The 19,215-nt window shown below is 36.6% G+C and overlaps 1 protein-coding gene across 3 annotated transcripts; it reads right to left on the reverse strand.

Annotated features, from left to right (window-relative positions):
* Window positions 1–13,485: 13,485 nt before the first annotated feature.
* LOC149144911 (Transmembrane amino acid transporter family protein) lies at window positions 13,486–18,235 on the reverse strand. 3 transcript variants are annotated; one of them, XM_089446832.1, is made up of 7 exons: window positions 17,997–18,235; window positions 17,745–17,823; window positions 17,057–17,642; window positions 16,014–16,147; window positions 15,312–15,739; window positions 15,026–15,157; window positions 13,486–14,190 (listed from the first exon to the last, which is right to left on the reverse strand). In XM_089446832.1, exons 3-7 carry the CDS (start codon window positions 17,560–17,562, stop codon window positions 13,705–13,707), a joined length of 1,686 nt encoding a protein of 561 aa, XP_089302958.1. In that variant the 5' UTR covers window positions 17,563–17,642; window positions 17,745–17,823; window positions 17,997–18,235; the 3' UTR covers window positions 13,486–13,704. The 3 variants fall into 3 exon arrangements, with proteins under 3 accessions (XP_089302958.1, XP_089302957.1, XP_089302959.1); XM_089446831.1 differs by having other exon boundaries at window positions 17,057–17,823; window positions 17,997–18,233; XM_089446833.1 differs by lacking the exon at window positions 17,997–18,235 and having other exon boundaries at window positions 17,745–17,982.
* Between the last annotated feature and the right edge of the window lie 980 nt (window positions 18,236–19,215).

The following is a 19,215-nucleotide window of genomic DNA, read 5'->3' on the forward strand; positions in this document are numbered from 1 at the left end:
GACATAGGAAATACATTGGCAAAATTTAAAAAAAAAAAGGATCTGGAAAGAAAAAATAATAGCCTCTTCACCTTCACTATAATTTGTGTGGAGATATACCTTAGTAAGGGGCTACCAGATCACATAACATTGAACCATAAAAACTTTCAGAGGTCCCAAGTTTTAGATTATGAGAACACGACATTCCAATTTCAAGTATGTTTTCAAACAGGTCACTTGCAGAACACATGTCCATTGGCTAAGAAGACTCCAAAAAGGAAAGAGGACAGATAAATAAGCCAAATGGATGGAATTCTTTTTAGCTTCCCCCTTCAGAGGATGAAGAGGTGTCCTAATAAGACTGCAAAAAGGAAAAGAGGACAGATAAATAAGACAAAAGGATGGAATTTTTTTTAGCTTCCCCCTTCAGAGGATGAAGAGGAAGAAAACAATGAAACCCAACAAGATCAATCAGATGTTAAAATGGATGGGGACATCGCAGCATAGTTAGGGGTCGACACTCTTATTCAGATGGGTTATGTATCAGAATGTCTTCAATTTCTTTAGATCATCAGATACATATGACAAACAAAGAGGATGGCACGGTGGACACAAAACAATTCCATATATCAGAAAGCTCAGATTTGAACAAAGAGCAACCTTCTGAGGCTTTTGTGAGTGACTTGGCTCTGGTTCCAGTCAATCACAAAGCTGGGGAATGGCTACAGATCCAAAAAAAGAAAGGAAAGAAAGGGAAGACAAGTGTCTCCATTGCTGGATTCTCCCCCCTTGTATATTATTTTTCTTCTTATCGGTTTTTAGTTTTTTGTTCCTTTACATGGTTTTTGGATACTCTTTCCGAATTCTTTATGCATATGTAATGACAATTTTTTCCATTATAAAAGGATTGGGGCAAATCCTTGATGAATGCACATGTTTTTAGTGTGTATATACAAAATGTATTTTCTTTTCAATTATGAATAAATATATGGGTTTCTTTTTGCATAAAAAAAAATTATGGTTGTACCCATTAATAATCACATCATACTACACTTAATTATCTAATTATTGGCTTTGTACATTTTGCTCATTATATAAGCATTTTTAGATTACAATAGACATGTAAACAAGTGTTAATACTAAAATTATGTGTTATGTCATAGGATTTTTCTTATCATTTTCTTAGATACTATTTCAAGATGAAGTGTTCCAAAGGGGACTATGTAATGCCCATTGTTGATACTATTTTTTCTAATATTACCCACTTATAATTTAATGATAAAATTATACAATCATTTTTACATTATAAATTATAATTAAGATTTTTACACAATTATTATAAATTTTTATGTGTTAATATAACTATTATTATTTAATTATAAATCAGAGAAAAAATATTATTAACATAATTATAAAACAAACTTATTCCATACTTTAATATTTAAATATATAATTAAATTAAATAAATAAAAATAATACACTTTTTTTAACAAGGTCAGGTAGTTGATATATTACCAAAAGTTGTGTTGGAGCAAGCTCCTATTACAATTGACTATAGCATGATAGTAAACTGAGCAATGAGATGGGAGCAAAGTCCTATCTTCTATGCTTGAGTTCAAAGTTTCATGAATTTTTATGACTATTCTTGAATACTACCTAACAAACTGACCTACCAAGAAAGTAAATTTACAAATCATAGATTCAATTGAACTTCTTCATGGTTTGTACACTGATTGTTCCTAAGTTGGCTGGTTCTTCTTGTCGTAATTGACCGAGTTCTCTCCTTCATTGCTCATTGTGTTATTTTTGTAGTATGCCACTGCTTCTTCTAGATGCTTGCATTTGGTTTTTAGATCCATGATCTCTTCTTTCTGCATCGCCATGCTTCCTGAGTCTTATTTTGCCTGAGCTACTACTTCTTTTGTTATGCGCTTTCCTAACTGCTATTCTGAATGTGACATAATAGAACTGAGGTCGAGTTCTGCTTAATGCCTTCCATGGGAGCGCTGCTCCTTTGTATTCTCTGATATCCGATTGGCGCTTCATCGGCCATCAGAGTATCGGCCCATTGCATATCGGCACATCCATTCCCTGCCAGCGCTTCGATTTGACGGTGCATACTTCATCGCATTTCCCTGCGCCGCTCTGATCTCTTTCGTCCATTACTCCATCGAATCTAACTCTCCGTCGTTGATTTGATTTTAGATCTGACAGTAGTGACTTCACCTAGTTAACAAAATGATCGACGATCCTCCATCGTTGATCATCACCACTTAATTCGACAGTTGACTGTGATTTTGAGTGGACCACTTGCACGGTGGTTACCCACCCGAAAAGTTGTTTTTTCCTCTCTCCTCTGCTACTGCGTGTCGAGCAGTTAATGGAATCGGGTGCCCAATCCAAATTACCACTTACTACTTTTTGCTTGCCCGAAATACCATTTCCTGTATAAAAACCACCTTTTCGCTGGCTATCTTCCATGTGCCTTCCCCAAGCGATGACTGTTAGATATGTTGATCTATTGATCGTACAGCTCTCACTCCCCTTTAACAATCCGCCGATGCAATATTAATACTCTGCTCCATGCGAATTAATTCGCAGAGAGGCAGGGAAGGTAATAGATTTGCGTGAAGGGCTTAGAGAGGGCGACGACCCTGATCACTGAACTAGGGAGCATAGAAACTCTGCGTGAGCACAAATTTGCATGAAACGCTTGCTTGAAATATTCAATTTCCTTTTGCTTTTATAGCATTTCTGAGCATTCCAGTGGCTACCTTCAATGGAGTGGTCTGTAGCGTGATTCTCGTAACCAAGATTGTAATCTTGCTGCCTTCCTATACTCATGTGAATTTTTGAACTACTGAGTTGTTTCCATTGCATTCTCGTGACTTTCTGCCTTTGTCTGTAGTGGAGTGTCCTTTGATGATTTTTTACTAATGATTCATTTTTTGTTTCTTTTATCATTATGCTTTGTTCCTTATTTTTGGGGATCCTCATACTTATGATCTTTTGTTGATTATTATGGGACCGAGTTGTGATATTCTTCCTAATTTTCACGAATATTCCCTTAAATTTTCTCCACTTCTTGATTTGCATAATAATCCGCTTGTTGATTATGTGTTCTCAAGACATGTCTGAAGATTACCTCGCCAGAGTCTTCAAGGTTCTTCCTGATTCTTCTGAGAATTCTGTTCATGAACTCATTACTTGGGATTTTATTTCTTGCCATTGCCTCTATTATTATGGCTGAGTCTCCTATTATTATAGCATTTTGTATTTTTCTTTTTTTTTTATCATTTTTGATCCCATCAACAGGTTGTATGCTTCAACCTTATTATTTTAGATTTGTCCAAGTCCCCATTCATATGTGACAATTTCTCTCCCATTAGGATCAAGGATTAATCCCCTTGCCCCTGCCTTTCCCGGATTATGCTTTGAGGCCCCATCAAAGTAGAGGTAGTATTTGTTCTAATTTTGTTTCCAAATTTCTAGTTCCTCTTCACTCATTCTTATTTTCCAAATATTTCCCGAGTTTGCTTTCCTTTGTCCTTTTTGTCCATTATTATTTATTATGGCTTTGCTGAGCCAATCTCGCTCTTCTTGTTGTAGAATGTTGTGGTCTGTTGGTGTTGTTCCTTTAACGTTGAGGATTTCAGAAGTTAATCCCCACGTTTTTTATAGAGTTTTCCCTATTCTTGGAGTTTGGTTTTTGAAGATGCACTTATTTCTTGTCAACCAAATTTGCCAGCATAGTACTGCTGGGATGCATTTCCATATTCTTTGAATAGTGATTTTCTTCTTTGTTGTATATGGATAGGTCTTCTCTAGTGTTTGTAGAAAATCTAGCAACAGCGTTTCAAAATTTATTCTTATTTCCAAGGGGCTTATAAGCTGTTGCCAACATTCTTTGGCAAAAATGCATTCTTGAAATAAATGTTGAATGTTTTCTTCAACCTGTTGGCATAATGGACATCTTGATGGACCTTGGAAACCTTTTTTTTTTAAGTTTTCACTGGTTAATACCTTCCCTTTTAAAAGAGTCCAGATGAACATTTTGATCTTAGGCAAGCTTTCAGATTTCCAGGCTATTTTCCAAGGGTCCCAATCTTGTTGGTTTGGTTGTTCTTGTAGGATTTTGTATCACGTCTTGACTATGTAATGCCCACCACTAGGATCCCAGAGGTAACCATCTTCTTCTTCATAATTGATTGGTGCTGCCCCTTTTAGGCGCTGCCTAGTTTTGCTCCATTGCCCTTCCAGATTTGCAGGTATTGTTGAGAGTTTCCAGTCTTGCCAATCCTTTTGGTTCCATAGAGAAATTGAGAATAGAGTGTTAATACCTTTTCCTTTCATCCACTCTTGGATGCCTTCTATTTCTGGATGAGTCTTCAGTGGTTCTTTTCCCATGATTCAGTCCTCCCAAATCGATATTTTTTTTCCATTGCTTGGGGTTTTAGAGATGTAGCTACTCATTAGAGGAATTGTTTTTTTACTAGCTTCCAAGCTTGAGTACATTGTCTTGTTGGGATATTTCCATTGAGCAATCTTTCCCTTGAACCATCCATGTATTTTGAGATGAGAGTTTTTTTCCACCAGCTCTCTTTTCCCGTGATCAATCTCCATACTATCTTCATTCCCAGGGCTGCATTCATGAGTCCAGGTATCCGTATAGAAAGGCCTCCTTATTCGTAAGTTAGCACTACTTGCTCCCACTTCACCAGGCTGAATTTTTTATTTTCTTATTCCCCCCGCCATAGAAAGCTTCTTAAGATTAACTCCATTTGTTTGTGTTCACTTGCTGGGGCCATGATTATTGCATATTGGTAGATAGGTAGTGTTGCAAGGAGTGCTTTGATTAAAATAACCCTTCCTACCAAATTTAACCACATCATACCCCAGCTCTGAATTTTGTTTTTCATTTTTTCAATCTGCTTAGTCCATATTTCTGCCTTCATGTTCTCTTTTGAGATTGGAAGTCCCAGGTAAAAGAAATGGGTCCATTTTTCCTATACTAGGATTTCTAATATTCGTGACATCCTTTGCATGATTCTGCGGGGAGTGTTCCATCCATATATTCTGCATTTTGTGTTATTCAGAAGCCCACTTGAAACCTGTAAAAAATCATCTAAATTTTTTTTGAACCTTCTTGCTATTATTGTTGATGCCCCCCCCAGTAGCAGGTTGTCATCCGCAAAAAGTGAGTGGTTGATTGTTTTTACTCTTTTTGCTATTCTGAGCCCTGTAATGTTTCTTTCTTTTCTTTTCTTTTTCCAAAACTCTGCTTAGAGTTTCAACCATTATAATATATATAAAGGGTGAGAGATGGTATCCTTCCCTGAGTCCTCTTGTGCTTTGAAAAAATTCACTTGGCCTTCCATTTATGAGGGGGCTAATCCAAGGGGTGGAAATGCATGCCTGGATAACTTCTTTTATTTCTCTTAAGAAACCCAGTTTCTGAAGAACAGCGATGAGATATGGATGGCTTACCCTGTCAAATGCATTTGCCGTATCTAATTTAATTATTATGCCTTTTTTTGCCTTAGCATACTAGAGTGTACAACTTCCTGTACAATAATTACATTATCTATGATTTGTTTGTTGGGCACAAATCCTCCTTGATTTTCAGATATGATTATTGGTAGCACTTCCTTGATTCTATTTGCAATTATTTTTTGTTATTATCTTATAAGAGGAATTGCACAGAGATATAGGGCGATACTTGTTGAAGGTGGAGGGATTTGACTCCTTTGGGACTAGGGCGAGGTAGAGGATTTTGTGTTGCTTCCTATTTATTTATTTTTTAAAACATTATTCACCATTCTTAAGAAATCTTTTCTGATTGTATACCAATGAGATCTGAAGAATGCTATTGTAAATCCGTCGGGCCTTGGGGTTTTATCCGGATGCAAGCTCCATATAGCCGCCACTACCTCTTCTTCTGTAATTTCTTTACACATTTCTGCGTTTTGATCTCTTTTTTTTGTGTGCTGAAGGAAATCTTCATATTCAGCCATTTCTTCTTTTGCTGACAGTAAATTTTTAAAGTGCTTGTGGGCTGCTTTTTTTAATTCCTCCGCACCTTTGACCTCTTGATTTTCCACTTGGATTTTTTCTATTTGATTTCTTGCTCTTCTAATCTTCATTGAGTTATGGAAAAAAGATGTATTTTTATCCCCTGCCTTGAGCCACAAGCTTCTGGATTTCAGTCTAACCTCTTCTTCTCCTTTCCTGTTTTTCTTGTATATTTCCCAAAAGATTTCCTTTTCTTTTAGATAATCTTGCTTGTCTTCTTCTCTGCCTTCTTTTTCAACTTGCATGTTGTCCATTCTCTGCTGTAATTCTTTTTTCTTTTAATTTCATTTGCTCTTGCCCATTCCTTTAACTTGATTCTTGCATTTTTTTAGTTTTGTCTCCCAAATATATTGTGGTGACACTGATACTTTTGGCTCCCATGCTTCTTTAATTAATTCATTGATTTCTATATTGCTGTCCAAAATTGAGTTGTATCTAAATGGAAGTGGTCCTTGATTTTCCATTTTTCCCATGACTATTGCCACCAATTTATGGTCGGATACCGTGGTGTGAATGATTCTTGTTTTAATGGCACTTACGTTGCTGCTATGTTTTCTTGTATCAGGATTTTGTCCAACCTTTCTTTTATGTTGCTTTTGCCCACTCTTTTATTGCTCCAGGTGTATTCCCCATTGCTTGGGGGGATGTCTAAAAGATTGTGTTGTTCCATTATTTCTTCCAATGCATCCCTGAATGGGTCTGTGTGATATATGCCTCCAAACTTTTCTTCTATACTTCTTACCAAATTTAAGTCTCCTCCTAGAATTATTTTTCCTATTTGCGTTTTTTTTAATGCTTCTTTTATGGTGGCCCAACATTGCTCTTTTTCCCTGTAGTGGTTTGGGGCATATATATTGATGACACTATACTTCTCTTTTGTACTGATTTGCATTAGATCCGTTTGTATCCAATGCTATTCTTTTTTGTAGTGTATTAATTCCCATATTCATTTCTTCCATATTGTGCAGATACCTCCTGACGCTCCTATTGCCTCTATTGCTTCACCTTCATAATTTCTTTTCTTTTCTTTCTTTTTTTTTTTTTGGCTATTTTTTTGTCTCCTGAATCATAAGGATGTGTGGGTTTTCTTTTGCCAGAATGTCTATTGTGGCATTTTCTTTGACGGATGATCCCAATCCTCAGCAATTTCAGGAGACCACTATCATTATTTGCTTGTTGGGTGGTGCATGGCTCCTTTCCCTCTTTGCTGGCTTTTTTGTTGTTTCATGTATTCCTTCCTAAGAAGGTTTCCATAGGTTGCTGCGTTCCTAATGCCATTTCCTTTACTATTGCTTCATCCCTCAACTCTTTGTTTGTCTTTATTCTTGCTTTTTTTTTTTTTTTTTCTACATTTGGAAGAGCTTCCTTTGATTGCTTTCTAGTTAGGGTTCTGTCTACTGGGGGGGTGAGAGATTTGGGTGGTTGGGGCCAGAGGGGATAAGGGGGGAGGGAGTGTGATGAGGGGATCTGGATCTGGGTTTGGGGGATGGGAGGACAAAGGGATCCAGTGGCTCAAAAAGATTGAGGCTAGCAAGAGAATTGTTGTTAGCTTTTGGTGGTAGAGGATGGAGCTCAGAGGATATGGAGGGCTGCGTAGAAGAAGGATTTGGTTGTTTATGGACTACCTTCTTTCTTTTGACCTGTTCCCATTTGTTTTCCGGGTCTTCAATCTTTTCGTTTTCATTATCTTTTTTTTTGTACATCTATTAGCAAAATGACCATATTCATGACATACCTTGCATTTGAAGAGAATTTTTTCATAGTCCAGCTACTATATATGCATCCATTGATCCACTTTGATTTTGATGGCTTATGGAAGCCCCTTTCCTAGATCCACTTCTACAAAGATTCTGGCACATGCGTGCATGTTTTCCTTTGGCTCACACCTGTCTATGCATTTCCCAACTGCATTTCTTATGGCTTTAACTGAATCGTCTCCCCAATAGTGGAGGGGAAAATGCAGCAATCTAACCCAAACGGGAATGGCATTGGGTATCTCCATTTCTGGGTCGAAATTCAGCGTCCATCTGTTTAGATACAAACCCCTTGTATCCATAAAGTATGGGCCATTCCTAAATATTAGATCTCAATCCTCCTTGGTTTCAAAGTGGAAGGTGTAGTATCCTCTTCCACAAAACCTGATTGAGATTTTTTCGTTTATTGTTGCAAAACAATTCCTTTCTAACCATTTTTGTACCATTTTGGGCGATGGCGATAACCCTGTAAACTGCCCAACTAATCCTCATTCCGCTAGGGAGAGTGTTGCTTTACGAGGAAGAGCTAGAGGGATGATATTTCCGGGATGTCTTTCAATCTTTTAACAAACTTGGTGACTGATGATCGGATCTTTACCGGACCCATTGCAGAAATGAGAGAGGCGAAAGCTTTTACTGTTCCTTCATTTTCTCGCTGGTTCTCTGAGGGAGGCTCTTCGTCCTCTAATGATTCCATGTTGATCGATCCTTAGCAACAAGAGGCCACTAAGCGCAGCTGCGAGAGTTCGCTGCATTTAGGGCTACTGCATGACGTTGTTGGGACTGCGTTTTCTAATAAATAAAAATAATACATTAATAATAAAAATTTAAATCAAATAAATAAATAAAAATTAATCATATAATATTACATGAGACATCAGAGTACAAAAGAAATATGTAGCAATAATGATATAAATTACCATAACATGGATTTGGTGTAGTATAACCTAACAAAATTAAAATTATAGTAAATAAATTAAATAAGAAAGAGCTTCTTCTTCAATAATTAAAGATACATGAATTTTTTTTTTTTTGTGAAAAAATAGATTTAATGAAACTTGCATATTAGATCTCCGCGACACTTATCATTAATCTAATAAATTAAAAAACTATAATGAAAAAATAGATTTAATGAGCTTGCAAATTAGATAAATGGCTAGTAAACTAGCAATCAAACAATGAGTTGAATGGGCCGGGCAAATAAAGACATAGAGATGGTAAAACAAAATCATAACAAAAAGTCAAATTTACAACCATGAAAATTTTCATACCAAATAAAACTAAATTAATATCACCTTGATAATTAGGAAGTTTAATTTTTACTAGTAATCTTAAACAACAATTCTTATTCAAACTCACATATTTACTTTTTTTTACCCAATAAAACTAAATCAATAAAGTGCTAATTTAATGGAGAAAGTTTACACCAATAATAATCTCAAACAAAAGTCCAATTCAAAACTCACAAATTCACTATAACCCATAAATAGAACTAAATCAATGAAGTGATGATTTAATGCAAGAAAGTTTACACTAATAATAATTTCAAACTCTTTGCAACAAACGAGCTCGTGTTGAGCGTCAGGTAATCTAGGAGAGGTTTGTGGCAGAGGTAGGAAAAAGAAGTGCGTTGAGGTTGGGGTGACTTAGGGTGCACTGTGGGTGGCATTGTAAGAGAATCCGCTTTTGAATTTTCACTTTGTGGCTTCGCGTAGAAGCTTTTGTTTGGGAACTAATGCTAGGGGCAACGCCTCGAGGTTGGGGTGACTTAGGGTGCAGTGTGGGTGGCATTGCAAGAGAACCCGCCTTTGAATTTTTCCTTTGTGGCTCTGCGTAGAAGCTCCCGTTTGGGAATTAGTTCCAGGGGCAACACCTCGGAGACCAAGCCCCAACGCCGCTATTAGAAGGAGCCTGTTGGCCCATGCATCGTAGGAAAGGGGCACAAGCGAGGCTACTCCCCCCGTGTTGCCCCTGCACCTCCACAACAGTCAATTAAATTGCAGCTGGAGACTTATGAGAAAAACCAACATGAGGTTTCATGAATTCATGATGGTGAACCTGTTCCAAATTCAAGCCCCTGCACCTCCACAACAGTCAATTAAATTGCAGCTGGAGACTTATGAGAAAAACCAACATGAGGTTTCATGAATTCATGATGGTGAACCTGTTCCAAATTCAATACTTCCAGTGTCATCTCCGAGAGCGAGTGGTGGTGGTATGGCGGGGACACATGCGCATTTTGGAGAAACTTGAGTAGCGTGAGGCAACAGTCAACTGCGTTTTTCACCTTCCCCCTCCACCCAGAATAGGGCCAAATAATCTAACTTCTGTCAACTCCAACTATTGAGTATGGGTGAACGCTATTTCCACCTCCATAGAAACATAAATGCCTGTCTTTACACCCCTCCTTATGTTCGATGGATGCATGGTCGGAAACATGCGATGATGTAATGAGGAGGGGTGTCTGGAAACATAAATGCCTGTCTTTAACTTATGTTCGATGGATGCATGGTCGGAAACATGCGATGATGTAATGAGGGGTGTCTGGGCTGTAAAGGACGGGCATTTATGTTTCTATGGAGGTGGAAATAGCGTTCGCCTTGAGTATGTCCTTTGATGTTTTGTTTATTCTATCAATTTTTGTCTTTTTTGGCCTCTTCAATTATGGTCAGCTAGTTTGTGTCTTTTTTTGCACTGTTTGTAATGGTTTGCCTTGAGTATGTCCTTTGATGTTTTGTTTATTCTATCAGTTTTTGTCTTTTTTGGCCTCTTCAATTATGGTCAGCTAGTTTGTGTCTTTTTTTGCACTGTTTGTAATGGTTCGCCTTGAGTATGTCCTTTGATGTTTTGTTTATTCTATCAGTTTTTGTCTTTTTGGCCTCTTCAATTATGGTCAGCTAGTCCTTTGATGTTTTGTTTATTCTATCAGTTTTTGTCTTTTTGGCCTCTTCAATTATGGTCAGCTAGTTTGTGTCTTTTTTTGCACTGTTTGTAATGGTTTAGTAGCGATGTCCACAAACCTGGTCGGGGTAAGGCCAATAAGATCCTATAGAATAGCCATGTAAATATGTGCAATTATAGTTAATAGAAAATTTTAACTTACAATAATAATAATAATCTCAAACAAAAATCCAATTCAAAACCGACAAATCCACTATAACCCATAAATGAATAGCAATCACTATAAAAATCATCCATTAAATTATCATTCTCACACAACTAAAAAATCAATCAATCCCTGGGATCAAGAACGTGTTAAAAAAGGTTATCAAATATATAAAAAGCCCCCAAAATTAAGTATCCATTCTCACACAATAAAAAAAACTATCGACCCCAAATCTCTTACATCAAGAAATGCTAACAAACACACAGAGCCCCAACAATATCTTGGAGCAAAAAATGCTATCAAATGCACAAAGCCTTATACATCATGTGTGGAAAAAACATAATGGAAAATGGTGTCAACCACATTGAAAAACAAGCACCTTGCCACCCTTAGCCAGGCCCACTAAATTGGTGAAACAAAATCGAACTCTATAAAAAACAATTAAACAACCCGTAAGAAAATATAGAATTAACCAATATTTCCAACATCCAAAAATGACTACCAAACCACCTTATTGAGCTCCAAAAAAAAGGACCTCCCAAAAAATTCAAAATCAAACTGGACAGAAATAATAACCTGAACTACAAACTAAATCAAATTGGACAGAAATGATAACACAACCAGAAGGATGAAATTAATAATTTACAAACAAAATCAAAATCAAATAGAGATAATCACATGAAAAACCAATACTTTATAAATGAAATAAAACTAAATACCCAAATTTATAATTAACCATTTAAAAAAACGAAAAACAAAAAACTAATAACCTCATAAAATATTTTTAATCCCATAAACTTTAAAATGTCATTATATTTCATTTCTAACCAATACCCACACAACAATTTCAATACAACAAAAGTAGTTACTAGGAACCCGCCACTGCCATTACATCAAGCGTGGACATACACCAAATATCAGCTTTAATTAAACCAGCCACTGCCAAATGCCAGCTGCAATTAAAAGCTTAGGAAAACCGTGCTAATATATATTTTGTCGTCAGTATGGAGACGAAGAATATAGCGCCAAATCCTGCAGGTCTCATGCCAAATCCTGAAGCTCTCACATGGGGAAAGAGCTAATCAGCCATCCCAGGGTATTTAATGTCCGGGAATATGCACGCGCGATAACACGCGAAAGTCAAGTTTCGGTATTAATTAATATTTTGGCTTTCAGGTGTTATCGGGCTAAGAGGCGTGCATATCCCCGAGCATTAAATACCCTGGGAATGGCTGGTTAGCTCTTTCGCTCACATGGTATAGATAGAAAAATAAAAAGGAATCTCGCTCACATGGTATAGATAGAAAAATAAAAAAGAATCTATGTTATAGTTGAGAAAAATAATTTAGTATGGTTAAATCTATTTCTAACCTAAAAACAATTCAAATATTCTTATGATCAAATTTTTAAAAAATAAAAATCGCCAAATTCTTGGATCTGCTTAAACAACAGCATACAAAATGACAATAACATAAGTTTTACCAGAAATAATGTTCAACAACCTTCTCCAAATAAAACAACAGCATACAAAATGACAATAACATAAGTTTTACCAGAAATAATGTTCAACAACCTTCTCCAAATAAAGATGTTTCGTTTTAATTTTAAATAAAATATTAATTAATATTAATAAATAATAAAAAAATATTAATTACTAATAAATAATAATAGATGGTTGAGAAAAATATTATTATTCTTTTCAAATCTTATAATATTATTGAAGTTATAACATTGAAATTATCATGACTATTTTTAGTAATAATGTGAAACCATGTTATTTAAACACCTTCATACATTAGCTTTCTGTGCATTCTTAGAATTTAAAATAGTCTATCCTAGTTCCATATTGAATTCATTTGACATATTGAACTGAACTTATAACTTATTGAACTTATAAAAAATATTTTTATATTCAATTTAATTTCAACATATTGAACTGAAAGTATAACCTATTTAACCAATTGAACCATAGGCAATTTAACCTATTGAACAATAAATATTTTTAGTAATGACTTTCAGACCATATTATTTAAACATCTTGGTGTATGAGATTCCCGTACATTCTTAAAATTTAAAATGAATCTACAATAGTTACCTATTCTTCTTTCTTAATGGATTTAAAGTTTAAATAAATCTATTCCAGTTCATATGACAGTTCAGTACTTTTTTCCAAAAAATGCTAAAATACTGACCCAGAGTTCTGGTGAGATGTCAACATTGTATCAGATAATAAATTATTCCACCCGAGATGTCAGCACTGTAACAAATGACAATCAAAGATGGTACCACCTTCATTCGTCGGTAATAGGGATGGCTTTTACCCTCCTTGCAAGTCAGACCGAACTCAATACTCTCTCTTCAACCCAAAATTACAAGTAGTTAAAATAAAAATAAAAATTCTGAACATTTTTCTTCCCCATATATACATTGGAAACTGTCATGAAGAATCTGAAAAATCTGTCAAAACTACGCAGCATTGCGCTAGTAGAAAATGCATGCTTGTAGGAGATAAATCTGTAGATTTCTTTAAAAGATACACATTACACCTATAATTATTCAGCCAACTAGCCCACAAATCTTGAAGAGCACTTATTTGCTTACCCATATTTGCTATGATTATCTGAGATCTAACAATGAATATATATACATCAAAATCCTATGATCACCAAATGAGCCTAACATGAAAAGTGTTGTGGGATATGCTTGAGCTGTCTATTTTATACTTTTAAGGACCACAAAAGAGAACAACAAATATATCAAGTACTGATTTAGATTCAGCTGTTTCAGAGAATTCTAAGTTGGCTTGAAAAACTTGAGCTTTAAACCACTGTCAACCATGCTCCATACTCCACCAATTGAGAATGCCAGACTGAAAAGAATCCCAAGTATACCAAGACCCCAGTTCAAGTACCAGCCTGAGCTATATTTTTTAGGTTTCTTGATACAAACCCACATAAAACAAGGGTATGCAAAAGTCACTGGCAGAGTCAAACCTCCTAACAGACCTGCAAGGCTGGACAGAAAGGGAAGTGCAACCCCAATGAAGAAAGAAATGAAGCCATAAAACACACGAAATCCAGCACGAACCCATGGAGGGCATGGCTTATTGGTCCGACTGGTGTAACCTGCTTCAAAGCTGTCAAAGACTGGCATGGAATAAATTTGAAAGCTGCTAAGACAATTGAAGACGACCAGAAGGAAAGTTGTTGCTAAAAGACCCCTTGCAATATCCTGGTTGTGGAAGGCATACAAAGCATTCAAAATTCCTCCTGCTGGCATCTGCAACAAGAGTCAGAGAATGAGGTTAGCATGTGGTTCCAAAGATGAATCCTACGTTTGATGGTCTAAGTTAAATGGAAAACTCATAAATATTAGAACAGCCTAACCAGTGATAAAAGTTAAGACTACATTACAGCCAAAATAAGGGAGGCATTGGGATACAATTCTTTAGTACACTCCTACAGTAAAATGAATACTTTTTCACATGACAGAGAAAGGCCTATGACAGTAATAGCAGAGGATCTGCACAAAGAATGGAGTGAGATAAGAGTAATCTTATGTGTCTGGTGTGATAAAGCAGGTGTATTCATCCACTACTGACCACAATATCATATAAGCCCTCAACCTAAACTGCACCTAGGTTAAGAGAACCAGATTCCTCAACTACCAAGGAAACAACTTCAAACATGGTTTTTTGAACGTGGTTGTCTTTTTTATTGTTCATGTCACAAGAAGTGAAACTACATACAAGTTGAATATGGCTATAGAAGATCCATTAAGTAACAAATGTAAAATTCCAAAATGATACCAGTTAAAGTAAGTTCATGATACTCCATAATGGTAAAAGACTCTGTTCTTTATAACAATTGATATGCACAGAGATATGAATGAAAATATAATGAGGCCAACTAATTAACAACACAATTTGAATGATGCAGGTTCCCAAGGCACCGAAGGAAAATATATGTTGGCAACTTGGCATAACAAACCATGAAGAAATAAATTAGCAGCATGAGATTTACTGCGATATAATAGATCAATAAGATATAGAAAGTCGGAGCATCTAAGATTTTACTCAAATACGAGTTTGAGAAGGCAAGTGGTTGATACTTACAAAATCTCCATAAGCCCAGTAACCTCCAATTGCAATGGGGAATACGCACATGGCCACAAGTGAATAAGCAACCTTTGCTCCCCTCCACATTGGTACAGAGGCAGGATGCTTGAGACTAGATGGCATAGTAGCCTGCATTTCAGATACAGCTTCCTAGTCAATCTCACGGGAAAGAAAGATCCATCGATAAGGTAAGCTATCAACATGTAACCTTCTCTACACAATGTAGACAAAGATAAGCGATCATAAGGAAACACAAGTCTATGCTGCTACAAAAGTACAGTACCTGTATTTCCAGAGCAAGATTGTGACCCCTGAAGGCAAAAGCAATAATTCCCAATGAATTCAAGACTGAGAATGCTGTTGCAGTGTCTGTTTTGGACTTTAGGTTTTCATAAGATATCCCCAAGGGTCTAGGTCTGCTTATGGACAAACCCCAGACCATAGTGCAGTAGGTAATTGCAGTTATAGCACCTATAAGAGAGAGTCCTGCTATGGAGTTAAGATTAGGTAGCTGAGACAGAACAATGCAAAGGGACACGAAAACCAAATACCATTCCACTGTAGTAAGTGGGTTGGATCCACAAGTTGGGCCACAAACAATTTGGAAAAACAGCTTCATTGTCTCTCCACCGATCAGTATCAGGGCAGTTGCCGTCCCGGCTGATAGATAAACAGTTGGAAACAGAGTCAACCATACACCAAGCCTCTCCCCTGCAATGTTTAAAGACAGATCGGCATTCATACATTCCTTCCATCTAGGATTATTATGTCCAGCATTAATATACACTTGTACCCATTAGATCTACAACAAGTATATCTAAAACTCGGATGTCTAGACCTAAAACTGAAGATTGTATGGACTCAGCATTCGAGATAGCAATCCACAGATTGATATCCAACCAGAATCAGGCATGTAGCTTAAGCTTAGTAATAAAGCAGCCTGGATATCAAGATTGTAGTTGTAAAAAGTATATGTTATTGTTACCAAATGCAGCTTGCGCAAGCTCCACATATCTGTTGTAGCGTTTCCCGGGCACAGCTTCATGAAGCATGATAAGAACCCACAGAGTGTAGAGTTGCCACAGGTATGCTATGGTCAGACAAATTATTCCCCAGCTCCTGTTCATATTCACGGACAAGAAAGTACAAATCACAACAAAGTTGCAGAAGGAATAAACCCACAGCAGCACACTCCTATATTCATAGCTCTGAAAGGCACATTCTAAAGCCAAGGAAGAGGTAGTAATATCCCAACAGCTTAAAGGACTATTCAACTTCATCAAGTGCGTGCAAAAACATAAAAATTGTAACTTCTAGGAATTCAAAACATAAAAATTGTTATTTTTAGGAATTCAATTTTTATTTGAACAGATCTGGAGTTATTGATTTAAGATGGATATATTTAAATGTAAAACTAATAAAACTCAGAAGTCATAATACAAATATCAAAGAAAGTCACAGTACAAATATCAAAGAAAAAATAAAATGCAAATGAAAACAAGGTGTTATTTATTTAAGATGGATATATTTAAATGTAAAACTAATAAAACTCAGAAGTCATAATACAAATATCAAAGAAAGTCACAGTACAAATATCAAAGAAAAAAGAAAATACAAATGAAAACAAGGTTGCAGAAGAAACACACCCACAGAAACCCAAATTTTTATCCATTGCACTCCATTGGACTGAGACACATTCTACAGAGGCAACCCACGTTTTTATCCATTGCATTCCATTGGACTGAGACACATTCTACAGCCTAGGTAGATATAGCAGTATCAATATGATTTAATCACACCAAGTGGGTGTGAAAACTTTGAGATTGCTAACCTGAGGAATTTGATCATTTTTTAAGTATAACAGATCAGGGTCAAGATGAATCTAAAATCACTTCAAATTATTGTACAAAATACATCCATGTGATCTGACATAAAATCACATTTTGATGGATCTAAAAATCAATTTTGTAAAAAAAACCCATGAAAACATGAAAGCAAAAACAGCGAAATCAAGAACATCCTGCATACCATCCCAAGAACGTAAAATCCACTGGCAGAATCAAGGCCTGAAACCCAATCCCTGCATTGAGATTATGAAACGCTGCATAGTAAGCATTCCCATTCCTGGACTCTGTGATGGGGAGCCACGCATCCTGAGGATTGAGCTTGGTGAGGTGCCCAACCTCCTCCAGATAGGTCTTCATATTGGTCAAAACCCTTTTCATGGGAGTCCCAATGGGGCTCAGAAACCTCGGAGAGATAAGGGAAGGAGTCCATGGTGTCCTTGGAGTCCTGGGAGTCTTGAGCAGAGGGGACCTGGGCATGGAAGGGGACACCAAGGACGAAGGAGGGCGAGTGCTGGCAGGTGTCTGGGAAGGTCTGGGGGATCTCTGCCCAGGGGTAACAGCATGAGAATGAGAATTGGTAGAAATCTGGTGGTGGGGAGAATGAGCACCAGGGGTGAAAGGGGGAGTGGCTCCCATGGGCGTGGGCGGTATTGAGACCAGTTCTCGTTCTCCCCCTGATTCCTCCATTGTCCCGAAAGGTGCCTGCAACCTGAAGCTCCTCTCAGAATCCTCAGATGAATCCTCTTCTTCCTTAGATTTTCTGCGCCCTGTTCCCATTCTCATAGCAACAAAACCACCCCCAAGTAATCATCATATCCAACGCGGACAACTAATTGAGTATACAAACACACGCTACCCACATTCCTCACCTCACATTACTTCTCTGTTCACGAGATTCTCCTCTTCCTAATTAGCCATCATCATGGTCAGCTCCACTGTCATCGAGTACTGCAACATAATACAATGCCATCAACGGTCATGCGCTCAAAACAATGAAAAAGCTACACCAATGCACGAAAAAATACATGAACCCATGAGCCCCATAATCTTATCCTATCTACCATATCTTATACTGTGAACACCCATGGTTGCTGTAAGTATTTTGTTATGGTATGGCTTACAGATATTTGCGTGCAGTCAAACTGTAATGATAGTATGAGCTCCTGCTACGCCTTCCAAGGTGCGACAAACGTGCAAGTCCAGAGGCCCGGAGTATTATTAATTCTATATGGTTGTATCTTGTTGGTATGGGGATCATGTGAGCCTGGACACCTGTGGTCTCCATGGCGAGAAAGCAATGGCGTCCTTGTGCTCGGAGGCGAGGCCATATCATGACTTGATGTTTTTAAATTAATTTGTCAGGCATTTCTGAAATGGCGGGTACCAGACAAAAAAGAGAGTGACCACACACTCACAGTACTCGTCGTTTCCATCGCCATGCAATAATTTAAGTTTTTCTAAAGTTAAAGTCCAAAGTGTCGGGGGTGGGGATTCCTCGAAATTTTCTGAGCAGTCAACATGTAGTTAAATAGTGTGGATATATATCACAACGGGCCCGTTTATTTCGCAGCAAGGAATGCCATGTTCAATCTGGATGCGCGTAAGCGTTGGGTTCAAGTGAGGCAGTATGACCGTGACTGGTACAAGTCGTACACAAAGCTTTTTAGTTCTTCAATCACATCAACAGAATTACATGAAGTTGCTCTTCAATTTTGTGGTAAGTTTATAGAAAGTCAAATTGTTTATGAATGAATTTTTATGAACACAGAGCCTTTATCAGTATTTGGATTTTAAATTTTAAAATGGGAATTTGATAGAGAAAGTCAAAATGTTTATGAATACAGCGTTTTGTCCATATTTAAATCGAAGATAAATTAAATTGGATGAAATCTGGTGATAGTTCTACAATCACATCAACAGAATTATTTGAAGTTGCTTTTTAATTTGTGGTAAGTTTATGGGGATTCTGGGAATTTTTTTTTTAATAGAAAAGTCAAAAAGTTTATGAATGAATTTTTATGAACACATAGCTTTTATCAGTATTTGGATTTTAAAATGGGAATTTGATAGAGAAAGTCAAAATGTTTATGAATACAGAGTTTTTTTTTTAATATTTAAATGAATAAGATTTATGAATACAGAGTTTTTCTTATATTTGAATCGAAGATAAATTCATTGAGATGAAATTTGATGATACAGTGAATTGAAGATAAATTCACTGAGATGAAATTTGATGATACAGTGAGTTAAAATATTTTTGATGAAATTTTATGGATGGGAAAATAAATTTGTTTTAGTTTACTTGTTATATGAGTTTTTTTTTAATATAATTTCAGCGAG

Source organism: Pinus tabuliformis, chromosome X, assembly GCF_031772625.1.
Source record: "Pinus tabuliformis cultivar Carrire ecotype Pingquan chromosome X, CPIR1, whole genome shotgun sequence".
Classification (NCBI taxonomy): domain Eukaryota; kingdom Viridiplantae; phylum Streptophyta; class Pinopsida; order Pinales; family Pinaceae; genus Pinus; species Pinus tabuliformis.

Excerpts from the sequence above, each read along its gene's own strand:
- LOC149144911 (XM_089446831.1), bottom strand. The coding sequence starts at position 17,658 with ATGAGAATGGGAACAGGGCGCAGAAAATCTAAGGAAGAAGAGGATTCA. Across the intron at positions 15,740-16,013 it reads GCTTGCGCAAGCTGCATTTG|GGGAGAGGCTTGGTGTATGG; the intron begins GTAACAATAACA and ends TAAACATTGCAG. Across the intron at positions 14,191-15,025 it reads ACTGGGCTTATGGAGATTTT|ATGCCAGCAGGAGGAATTTT; the intron begins GTAAGTATCAAC and ends CTCTTGTTGCAG.